Below are 12158 nucleotides of genomic sequence, written 5' to 3' on the forward strand. Positions count from 1 at the left end.
TCCTCCTAGACCTTGGTTTGCTGCGGGTCCCTGGAACAAGACCTTGCCGCTCAGAGCCCCCATATCCTCAGCTGACACCTGACACATCATGGAAGCTGGTAGGTCCTTGTGGGCACTGATGAGGCAGTGATGGAGCCGTGGGTGGAGGGACATTTCTGTTCAATTCACAGCTGCCTGGCACCTGGAAGTCACTCCATAAACACTTGTCAGATGATATATTCAACACACGGAGCCCAGTGCCTGGCACCAAGTAAGCTCCCTGGAACTGGGCCTTCTCACTGTGGGCTGCCAGCAGCCTCCCTGGAGGAGGATGGGTCTGGCCTGTTCAAGGTTCCCCCACTGCCAGGATAGCCCCTGGTTAAACACTCTTTGATATTTTTGTTTCCCCTTTTCGGTGTTTTTCAAAATTTTATAGCATGGTTCTCTAAAACAAAAGCTTCTAATTTAATAATAAAGACAATCCAAAGCTACTTAATAAAGCCCCTCCACTAAACAGTCCATGGGGTCGCAAAGAGTCGGACATGACTGAAGCGACTTAGCATGCACGAGATGCATGCAGCCCACGGGTGTACGTGTGGTTCTGATGTCACACACTGCCAGGGGATTCGTGGGCCAAACCCAAGTATGAGTAAGCCCAGAGCTGAAAGAGGCAGGTGGCCCAGCCCTCGGCCTTTAGGTGATAAAATAGTAAAGAGGCACCCAAGGTCTGAAAGAGTGGCCCACCTAGAAGGTAAGGGTTGTACAGGCAGAGGGAGGAGGCCCTGAGGATGAGTTTAAGTGAGTTAAGATAATGAGGTTAAGTGAGTTAAGTGGTGAGAGTTTATAAAACTGCTCACCATATGGTGAAGTCAATTAATGTCAGCTGTTACTGCCTTTATTATCTTCCCACCTGACCATGCCCTTGGCACTATTTCTTATAAATGCAGCCTCTGATTGAATTTCTCACTTCTGGCTCAAGGTTATACTCTCTGCCTTCTAGAGCAGGAGCTGAAGGCACTGACTTTAAGGTTGAACTAAAATTCAGTCCTGGCTCTGCCATTCAGCTGTGTGACTTGAGCCAAGTGCCTCTACCTCTCTGAGCTTCAAAGTTCTCATCTGCAAAAGGGAGCAATAGTACCTCCCCAGAGATCAATTCCGACGATGACCTGGGCTGGTGTGTGCATGGGCTCAGCACAGGGTGTGGCCCGGAGCAAGCTGTTGGTCATTTAATTAGCAAGTGTATATTGGGGACCTACCCTAGCCCCTGAGGATATGGAAGTGGCCAAAACAGGGAAAAACCCCTCCTGCTGGAAAACTTACATCCCAGTAAGTGAGGCAGGTGATAAATCAATAAACGTATCATGTTGGGAAATTTTATGTGCTATGAAAAAAAAAAGAAAATATAGGAAAGAGACTGAGAGTGTAAAGGAGGAGTGCTTTTCTAGATGGTATAGTCAGAGAAGGCTTCTTTGGGGAGGTGACCTTAGGACAGAGTCTGAAGAAAGTGATGGAGTGAGCCATTCAGATGTCTGGAGGAAGAGCCTGTTGGGCAGAGAGGAAATAGAAGCGAACATCATCACCCACATCACGGTCATCCTCTTTCTCCACCTCAACAATGTCATACACAGCAGCCTTCACCTTGCCTTCCTCCCCCTCTTCATCATCACTCACATCCCATCACTAGCAGCATCACGGTCACCATCACCAGCCACAAGCACAGCACACAGCACCCAGTAGGCGGAGCTTTAGTACTTGGTGAGCGATCATAAAAGGAGTTGCAAGTACCACTCAGACCCGCAGAAGAATGGGAGACAGTGGGTAAGATGAAGAAAATCAAGTTTGGCTTGTATATCTGGGGTCCACCTCATGTCTCTTTTTAACTGGCAGTGTGACCTTAATCAAGTCACTTTCTCTCCATGAGAACTGACTAACCACTCTCTAAGGCTGCATGGAGGACATGGGTGTTGAGTACTAGAGTCAACGCTTTAGGAGAGTAGCAGAAAGTGTGTGGGACTCGATGCTTCGAGGGACAGAAACCGGGGCAGGAAGTAGGAGGAGCAGTGGGAGTAGGTACTGTGAGGGAGTGGGTGTTCTGAGGGGGACCACTCTACAAGGGAACAGAAGCTAGAATTAAGCAGGAATGCTAATGAAGTAGAAGCTACACAGATGCCAAAGCTCAGAAATAGGAGAAACTCTGAAAAAAAAAAAAGTTTAAGAAAGTGAAAGTGTTAGACAATCAGTCCTGTCCAACTCTCTGTGACCCCATGGACTGTAGCCGGCCAGGTTCCTCTGTCCACGGAATTCTCCAGGCAAGAATACTGGAATGGGTTGCCATCCTCTTTTCCAGGGGATCTTCCTGACCCAGGGATCGAACCTGGGTCTCCTGAACTGTAGGCGGATTCTTTACTGTCTGAGCTACCAAGAAACTCTGAATAGACCAAGACATGATACAGGGAGTGGATGGTGAGGAAAGCCAGCTGTAAGCAAGACAGAGAAGCAGAGATTAAGAGAACCACTGAATCCTGTTCAGTGGCACAGCCTCAAACCCCCAGTCTAAGCCACCTGGGACCCCAAGCCTTGAGGTCCACCTCTGCTACAGTAAATGCCTGTGAGTCTTTGGGAAACAGCTCCTGGCTCATCCTTACACTATACCCCACACATGTAAACCTCCACTCCTCCTGGAAACTGGAGCTGCCGCTGGAAGACGCTTTTCTTCCCCTAGCAATAGAAGACGGTTAGGTCACAACCCCTATTTCCTGACTTCTGGCCCAGAGCTCATCCCACAGCCTCGGAGGGTGACGGGCCAGCCATGGCCTCTGTCACCAGGAGCAGATGTTGGCACCCTCTTTTGCAAACACCAGCTGAAATCCCAGTGGGGTCATAATCTGGCGATCTGAAGGCCAACCTTCAGACGTTTTGGTTTGGGTGCTCAGTGATCTGAAGCTGAAATTGAACACCTGGGTCCAGGTTTGCCGCAGTCCCCCTGCTTCCTATCCGTTTAAACCCAGCCGGCAGATTTCCATCTCTGGCTCCTTAGGCTCTTGCTTTGGGCCCAGAGTTTTTCTGGGCAGAGCCGAGGCTATTGTATAGGCACTTACATGACTCAAGAAAATAATTGTCCACGAATTTCTTCTTCAAAAAATTAAAAATTTTATTTGTGGACACTGAAATTTGAATTTATGTCATGTTCAAGAGTCAGAAATATATATATATTTTTTTATTCTTTTCAACCATTTAAAAAATGTGAAAGCCATTATTCTGAGTTCAGGGACTGAACAGAAACAGCCATCCAGCTGGGTTTGACCCAGAGACTAATTGCTAACCCTCGCCCTGAACGGTCACCTCCGGCAGCGCTGAGTACCCAGACGTGGTAAAAGCTCAGACAGGGAGAGCCAAGAGGCAGGATCATGCGGTTTGTACAATGGGGCTGTCAGTCTCAGGAGGACCCCGCCTTCAGGCCACTGATTACCATGCTCCAGACCACCGATGCCCCGGCCTTGCCCACCTTACCTTTAAAGTCAAACCACCACTTGAGGGACGGCTTTTGTGATGGGAAGAAGAACAAGATGGTGACAACGGACACGCCGGTGACAGCATCAGAAATAAACCTACAAGGACAAGGCCCCAAAGCATGTGACTCCGGGCATCTCAGCAGGCCAAGTTTTGGCAGCTTTGCAAATGAGGATTTGTGGAAGGGAATTAGGCCCACTGGGAAGGGGACGTTGTTGGAGGCCGCTGATTGTGTTCTGCGCGGTGCGGTGCTCGGCAGGGACGCAAACCACCCATGGACGCAAAAGCTCTTTATCCACAGCTCCCTGGGGTGTTTAGACTCTGCTGGAGCCAAACCAATGTTTATCCTCCCACTTCAAGGACCCTAGGAAGAGGGATTTGATCAAGGAGGGGAGAATCTGAGAGCTGCAGAAGGCTGGAGTCTGTGGAACCCCTATGCATCACTATAACTGGGGCCCCTGTGAAACCCTGAGTGTATTTGTTCAGCTCCTGTTTGCACTCCTCCTGGGGTGGGCAGCTTAGCACACAAAGATGCAACCCAAAGATGCAGCTCACACCAGCAAAGCCCAGATGGAGCCCACCTCACAGCCCCTCGAAACCTCACTGCCACCTTCCAAGAATCCACAATGTGTCCTGTGGCGATATCAAGCCCACCGAAGTCTCAGAGACAGTCCTCAGGGGCAGGTACCTTCCCTTTCAAATAAGGAATCTGAGTCTCAGGGAACAGCAGCAACTTGCTCAGGGCCAGACCATGGTCGGTAGAAGAGATGACCTTGAACTCAGATATTTCTGGCTCTGAGTTCAATGAAGCACAGACCCAAGTCCAACAAAAGCACTTCCAGCCCACACATTTGGGAAGAAGAGTGTTCGAACGGCCAAGAAACTGGGAAAGAAGGTCAGTACCAATGTCACAGAGGAATACAGATGAACACATGCTAACAGACAAGGAAAACGTGGAAAGGGAGACAATATCTGATGGGGATGTTGAGAAACACAGGATATTGGCAGGAAAAGGAACTTTCTGAAGGGGAAGCTGGCAGTATGTTTCAAAACTTTACGTGTGAATACTCCCTGATCCACTTGTACGTCTAGGAATTTATCTTCAGGGAATAACTGGGCTCTTGTACCCAGATTATGTACCAGGATGTTCATTACTGATAAGAACAAAAAAAAAAAAAGTGGGGGATTTTTAGTAGGGACATGTTTAAATAAATTGTGTATTATCATATGTATAATGAAGTACTCCTTGCTTGTTTAAAAAAAAGATAAAAAATAACATCAACTGTTTTGTTTGACATGGAAATACAACCGAGATACCTTGTAAACTAAAAGAAAAAGCAAGTTTTGGGGACTTCCCTGGTGGTCCAGTGGTTAAGAATCCATCTGCAGGGGACACGTGTTCCATCCTGGTCCAGGAAGATCCCACGTGCTGTGGGGCAACTGAGTGCCCAATAGGTGCCCGATAAAAGTTGATTGACTGACTGAATAATCAAATGAATGAATGAACCACGTCCTCAGGGCTGCACAGTCTGTAGTGGCGGAACTGGCATTCGAACCCAGTTTTGTCTGATTCCAAAGGCAGAGCTCTTATCACACAGGAACCCAGATATTCTCTCACCCAAACCTAAGCTCTTTTGAGAGCAAAAGAAGCAACTGATAATAACCACACGGGCTGAGAGGCGGAAACCTAGCCCAACTCTCCCCCGCGGCACTGCCTCCTCGGCTCCGGGCGGCCCAGCCCCAAGGCTCCCCTGTTGGACTCCATCCCACGGGTCCCCAGAGTCTCACCCAGGGGTGAAGAGGCTGGCCCAGCCAGGGATGAACTTCGGGTCCCGGGAGAAGAGGAGGATGGCGAAGACGCAGAAAAGGATGAACACGGCCTGTTCAGCAAACCTGCGACACAGAGATGTGGACACCACGGTAACGCTGGGCTCTGGCCTGACAGCAGCAAGGGAAGGCCTGGGGCGGGGCCCGCTGCGTGTGACTGGGCCCAGGCCCTGCCTCTCAGAGCTGGAAGTAGTAGTTCACTGCCTCGGGGGTCCCGAGAGTGAGGGGTGGGGGGTGCCAGGGCTCCCATGTTCCCCCAGCATCTTTTCTGAGCATCAGGCCTGCCTCCCTGCAAACTCTTCATATCACTCCCAGAGTCCTAGGGACAATCCAGAGAGAGAGAGAGAAAGCGAGAGAGAGACAGGGTCAGAAGAACAGAGAAGAAGGAAACTGACGGGAACAGAGAGGTAGGCCAAAGGGAGGAACAGCCATATATCCAGAACGGGGCAGATACGGAGAGGGACAGACATGGAGAGAGGGGCAGATAGAGGCAAAACAGAGACTCCCCAAATGTTGGAGTAAATATCCTCCCAATGTGCCCATTTCACAGATCAGGATGCAGGGCCCAGAGAGGGTTAGTGCTTTGCCCAAGGCCACACAGCAAGCTAGCAGCAGAGTCAGGCCTGGTGTGTGGGCCTGCTGGCTCTTGGTTATTTTCACTTTAACATGCACTAAACGAGGTCCTGGGAGCCACCTGAGGCCGGGCCAGCTATCCTGTGAGCCAGGAGGGAAAGTGGGCATTAGGCAAGAAGGTGACACGTCCCCACTCCAAGTTCAGCCTGAGAGTTTGCTGGTCCTCGGGATATCGACCCCAGTGCCAGGGCAAGAGGCTGACTGTGTTAGTCATCTCCCTACCCTCTGTCTCCAGGCTCCTAGGCTATTGGTCCTGAAATTCCCTCTGGACTCAGTCCCCAAGAGGTAGCTCTCCTGAAAGTCTAGTGCCCAGTTCTCTTCCCACCCCAAGCAAGGATCCCTGTGCCATGTACTTGATGGGCCCTAGGCTCTGGAATTCCTCTCGAATGGTGTCTCGAGCCCTATTTTCTGCATCAGTTCTGAGCTCAGATTTCTTCTTCCTCCAGCCCCTGAAACAGAAAGCGAGGAAGTTAGGAGTGGCCATTGCAATCTAAAACACTTCGGCGACCCACCTCCATCTGGCCAGGCCGCTTTGCCTCTGTTTTGGAGACTCTGTGACAGCCTGCTGGGTGGTCACCCTGCCTCCTTGTTCCCTTTCTAAAATCTGTTCTGCCCACCTATAGCCTGGATGGTCTTTTAAAAATGTGAATCTGATCATCTGGTTCCCAGGCTTAAAATCTTTTTGGGGTCAAACAGACTCAGGAATAAACCATACACACTAAGGAAATAAAATACGAAGTCCAGAAATAGACCCCACCATAAATGGGGATTTAGTCTGTGATAAAGTTGGTGCCCCAGCTTGCTGTAGAAAAGATGACCTATTCAGTCAATGATGTCAGACATACACATCAATGGAATCTAACAGAGAGTCCAGAAATAAACCCACACCGCTATGGTGAACTGATTTTTGATAAAGGTACCAACACCATTCAATGGGGAAAGAATAGTATTTCATCAAAAGGTGTTAAAATGACTGGATGTGTGTGTGCTTGCTCAGTCACTCAGTCCTTCTGACTCTTTTGAGACCCCATGGACTGTAGCCCGCCAGGCTCCTCTGTCCAAGGGATTCACCAGGCAAGAACACTGGAGTGGGTTGCCATTTCCTCCTCCAGGGGATCTTCCTGACCCAGGGATCGAACCCTCATCTTCTGCCTTAGCAGGCAGATTCTTTACCACTGAGCCACCTGGGAAGCCCCAAGATAACTGGATAGCCACATGCAAAAGGATGAACGTGGAACCCCTACCTCTTGGCACACACAAAATTTAACTCAAAATGGTTCAAACACGTAAATATAAGAAGAGCTAGACCTATAAAATTTTTAGAAGAAAACATAGAGATAAATTTTCATGGCCTCAGATTAGATACATATTTCTTGGATATGACACAAAAAGCACAAGCAAACAAAAATAAATTGACTTCATTAAAATTAAAAACATTTGTGTGTCAGGAAAAGGTATTGAGACAACTCGATGGTTATCTGGAACAAAAAAAATGCTGACTCCAAACATGTACCCCAAAGTTGCATCCTTACACTGCACCCTAAAGGACAAGCTCCAAACAGATGAAAAGATTTAAATGTAAAAAATACAAAAATACTAGAAGAAAACATGGGACTCTTCTTTCATAACTCCTATAATGGGAAGATCTTTCTAACTGAAATTGAAAATTCAGATGCCACATGAGAAACAATTGATAATTTCATCTCATAAAATGTTTCTAAAAATTTCTGCACAGAATAAAGCATGATAAGCAAAGCAAAAAATCAGGAAAAAAAGTTGCAACTCATACTCAAAATAAGCACTAATCTTTCAATATAGAGAGAATACTAGAAATCAATAAAACCAAGACCAGCAATCAAGTTTTTAAATGCACAAAGGATATAAACACACAGTTTAACAATTCACAGGAGAGGAAATACCAGAGTCCCCCATCAATATATGAAAAGTTTTCATCTTATCCCTTAGTATGAAAGGTTCTTCAAAATTACTCCTAAAGTAAATGCAAATTATTTTTCTCATCAGATTGGCAAAAATCCACCTTGCTGCATGGAAACAGAGGCTCTCACATATTGTAATTATTTTTATTTTTGTGGCCACACCATGGAGCATGCAGGATCATAGTTCCCTGATCTGGGATCGAACCCAGGCCCCCTGAATTGGGAGCACAGAGTCTTAACCACTGAACCACCAGAGAAGTCTCATATATTGTAAGTGGGGGAATGTGTGTGCTTAGTTTCTCAGTTGTGTCTGACTCTTTATGACCCCATGGACTGCAGCCCACCAGGCTCCTCTGTCCATGGGGATTTCCCAGACAAGAATACTGGAGTGGGTTGCCTCTAGTCAGTTGGTTCCTTCTGCAGGCAGTCTTCCCAACACAGGGATGAAACCCGTGCCTCCTACTTGGCAGGCAGATTCTTTTCCACTGAAAGTGAAAGTTGCTCAATCGTGTCTGACTCTTTGCGACCCCATGGACTATACAGTCCATGGAATTCTCCAGGCCAGAACACTGAAGTGGGTAGCCTTTCCCTTCTCCAGGGGATCTTCCCAACCCAGGGATCAAACCCAGGTCTCTCACATTGCCGGCAGATTCTTTAGCAGCTGAGCTGTAAGGGAAGCGCAAGGATACTGGAGTGGGTAGCCTACCCCTTCTCCAGGGGATCTTCCTGGCCCAGGAATCAAACCAGGGTCTCCTGCATTGCAGGCGGATTCTTTACTAACTGAGCTATCAGGGAAGCTGTATTCCACTGAGCCACCCAGGGAACCCAGACTTCATTTTTATCCCCTATCTACAAGTGAAGAAATTAAAGAGGTAAAGCCTTAGGGAGGGGACAGAGTTGCTCAAGGTCACGCAGAACCATGATGTGAACTCTGGTTTATCTGAGTCCAATGTCTGGGCTTGCTTCTCTGGACTAAGCTGGGCTTTGAACTCCAAATTTCTGCTCTGATGCTCTGATGGGTCAAGAAACACCACAGTCACAGCTTTTCTATTCTCAAGGGATTTTCACATCTCTTTGATCTAGAATAGCTCTTACTGGTCCCATTTTACAGATGAGAAAAATTAAGACCCAGAGAGGTAAGGAGACTGAGTCAGAGAATAACTTTATGACATGCCTGCTACTCCAGCCCTGAGCTGTAGCTCCTATGTTAGTATTTCCCAAAATCCACACATTCAAAAAGGAAATCAGTCCTGAATATTCATTGGAAGGACTGATGCTGAAGCTGAAACTCCAATACTTTGGCCAACTGATGTGAAGAACTGACTCATTTGAAAAGACCCTGATTCTGGGAAACATTGAAGGTAGGAGGAGAAGGAGACGACAGAGGATGAGATGGTTGGATGGCATCACCGACTCAATGAACATGAGTTTGAGTAAACTCTGGGAGTTGGTGATGGACAGGGAGGCCTGGCATGCTGCAGTCCATAGGGCCACAAAGAACTGGACATGACTGATCCACTGAACTGAACTGAACTGACACATTCATAACTCCCTTCACAAATGTTCCTACGTCCACATGCCACAGGCTCCAATTAGATTTAGCATTTTAATTAAAGGCAGATATTTAAATAGAAAGCTTTCTATCACTCCCATAAAGAGCAAACAAGAATCACTTGTCATACATAGAAAGTATCCATAAAAATAAAGACATGAATGCAAAGCGACATTATTCCGTCTGGCTGGATACCACTGCGGATACCACTGCTGGCCTAAGTCTCTGGGCCTGAGGCTTGCTCTTCCTTTTTTAAAAGGATGATTTGGAAATGCTAGAGAGGTGTTAAAGTTTTTCCCCACCTTACTGAGACTTTCTCCCCAACATAAGCAGCCTTGATAAAGGACTATTTTTCTCTCTATCGGAGTCAGTGTCATTTGATACCTTGTCCCCAGGCTGCCCCAAATTACCTCCTGTACTGACGCCCCGTGAAATGAGAAGCACTGTGCATCTTCTCCTGTGGTGTGAGTGTGGACTTGACTTAAGGGACAATGCGATCAGTGATTATTGATGGTGGGTGACATTCACCCAGGGCCTGGGCTCAGCAGGAAAGATCCCACGCCACCTGTAATCCCCTCTCCCTGGGAAGCCAGGACGACTACAGGCACCACATCTGACTGGACCCTGGGAGGACTTAGGAAGGTCACTCGCTAGGGAGCGGGAAGCTGGGACTCTAGCCCGGTTTTGTCTGCCACGAAGCTCAGGTCAAATGCCTGGGTACCTCAGGGTTATGCCTCCATAGAGGAAGGAGATCCAGAGCCAGCCCACCAGCAGGAACAGGAGCATGAGAGGAAAGGCGAAGATGAACCAGGAGCCAAAATTCACCACGTCGCACTGTGGGAAGAAACTGGAGAAAAGAGGGCAGTGAGAGGCCGCCAGCGTCAGCCAGACGGACGGGGCCACACACACCCGCAGGGGAAAACGGGGGCGGGAGGCGGGGTAGTGCGCTCCGTAAACCAGACGGACAGAGCCACACACACCCGCAGGGGAAAACGGGGGCGGGGGGGGGGGGAGTGCGCTCCGTAAACCAGACGGAGGGAGCCACACACACCCGCAGGGGAAAACGCGGGGGGGGGGAGTGCGCTCCGTAAACCAGACGGAGGGAGCCACACACACCCGCAGGGGAAAACGGGGGCGGGGGGGGGGGGAGTGCGCTCCGTAAACCAGACGGAGGGAGCCACACACACCCGCAGGGGAAAACGCGGGGGGGGGAGTGCGCTCCGTACACCCGCAGGGGAAAACGGGGGGAGTGCGCTCCGTACTCCAGACGGACCGAGCCACACACGCCCACAGAGGAAAACGGGAGGGAGTGTGCTCCGTACTCCCAGGGCACGGAAGGTCTTCTGAGTTTTTCCCCCTGTATTTTCTGAGTAATAGATTGGGTTGGCCAAAAAGTTCATTCCATTTTGTCATGGTCTGGAAAAACCCAAACGAACTTGTTGGCCAACCCAATATAAAGTTCCTGTATCAGGTGTGATCAGAACAAACGAATACAATGTACTTGGGGAGCGAAGACCAAGGTGAACACTCAGGGAAGCCATTTCCCTGTCTCCCCAGGTTCCCTGCTGGAAAATCAGAACCTCATATGAACCCCATCTTCCTTTCAAATACCTTGCTTCCCGAGGAGAAGGTCCAGGCTTATGGAATTAAACGCTGTATACGCTTTGCATGTAATTTGCATGCACTTTACTCAAAATCCTTCATGCTGGATACTTTTACTTAAAGTTCCAGCATTTTCCCCCTAATTTCTTTTCAAGGCTTGCTCACATCAGAGCGAATAGGTTGCCTGAAAGCCCTCTGACAGCAAATGCCCTTCCATGTCCCCCATCCCCCAAATCAGGACTAGTCTCTGAGGGCCCCAGAGCCCACATCTTTCCTGTCCATCCCTGGGGGCAGGCTTCTGTAAGAACTAACACCAAACACCCTTCCTCCCAGCCGACTGCCCTTTGCTGGCAATTCCTGCTAACCAAGGAGAAAAACGGGTCATCCCAGATGGTCCCCATATCTGAAACAGACCATCTTGGCTTCTGGTTTTTGGTCTCACTGCCAGGTCTTGCTCAAAGAATGGAGATGAAAAGACACCAAAGGTTTGCAGTGGGGGCTGAAATCAACTGGGAAAAGACCGATGCCTGGCTCCCATGCCCAACCTCCGAAATCAGCATCTCTGCAGCTGAGACCCAAGCATATTTTTTTTCACCTTCCCTGGAGACTCTAAAATGCACCCATGGCTGAGAATCACTGGGTTTTTTTTTACGTTATCTTAAAATCAGAGGATTTGAGAACCCGAGAACAGGGTGGAGAGTTAAGGTTTTAAAATCAGCTTGTGAGGTAAGACATGCGTGTGCTTAAGTTTTCTCATGAAAATAACTTTGACTACCCACAAGTATAGAACTTAATTATATACACCAAACCCAGTCTCAGGAAGACCAACACAGTTAGCTTTTTCTCCATCATCCCTGTAAATCCTTGATTCTTTGGCTGAATACCAGATAAAGACGTCGGCTAGCACATGGGGCCATGTTGAATATCAGAAAATTTTGTTGCCGTTTGTTTGTCAAATGCTTACATTTGGATTCATGTGGATTAATTTAATATATGGCACATCTCCACGGTAACAAAATCTTAGAAACCCCACCTTTCAGAATCTTGGAATCTGAAAATATTTAGAATATTGAAATACAAGGATTTTTAATATCTTCAGACTAAGGTTTGGACAAACG

The 12158-nt window shown here is 48.2% G+C and overlaps 1 protein-coding gene across 2 annotated transcripts in view; it reads right to left on the bottom strand.

Moving 5' to 3' along the window:
• SLC13A3 (solute carrier family 13 member 3) overlaps nt 1-12158 on the bottom strand; it is a 99025-nt gene that overhangs the window by 13317 nt on the left and 73550 nt on the right. The window contains exons 7-10 of one of the 2 annotated variants that reach the window (XM_081559408.1): nt 10160-10285; nt 6303-6398; nt 5278-5382; nt 3490-3587 (exon numbers count right to left, since the gene is read on the bottom strand). In XM_081559408.1, coding sequence (XP_081415534.1) covers nt 3490-3587; nt 5278-5382; nt 6303-6398; nt 10160-10285 — 425 coding nt within the window. The remainder of the gene's footprint in view (nt 1-3489; nt 3588-5277; nt 5383-6302; nt 6399-10159; nt 10286-12158) is intronic. The other variant, XM_081559409.1, reaches the window with a different exon arrangement.

This window comes from Giraffa tippelskirchi, chromosome 13 (genome assembly GCF_054371585.1).
Source record: "Giraffa tippelskirchi isolate mGirTip1 chromosome 13, T2T-mGirTip1v1.2.pri, whole genome shotgun sequence".
NCBI lineage: Eukaryota > Metazoa > Chordata > Mammalia > Artiodactyla > Giraffidae > Giraffa > Giraffa tippelskirchi.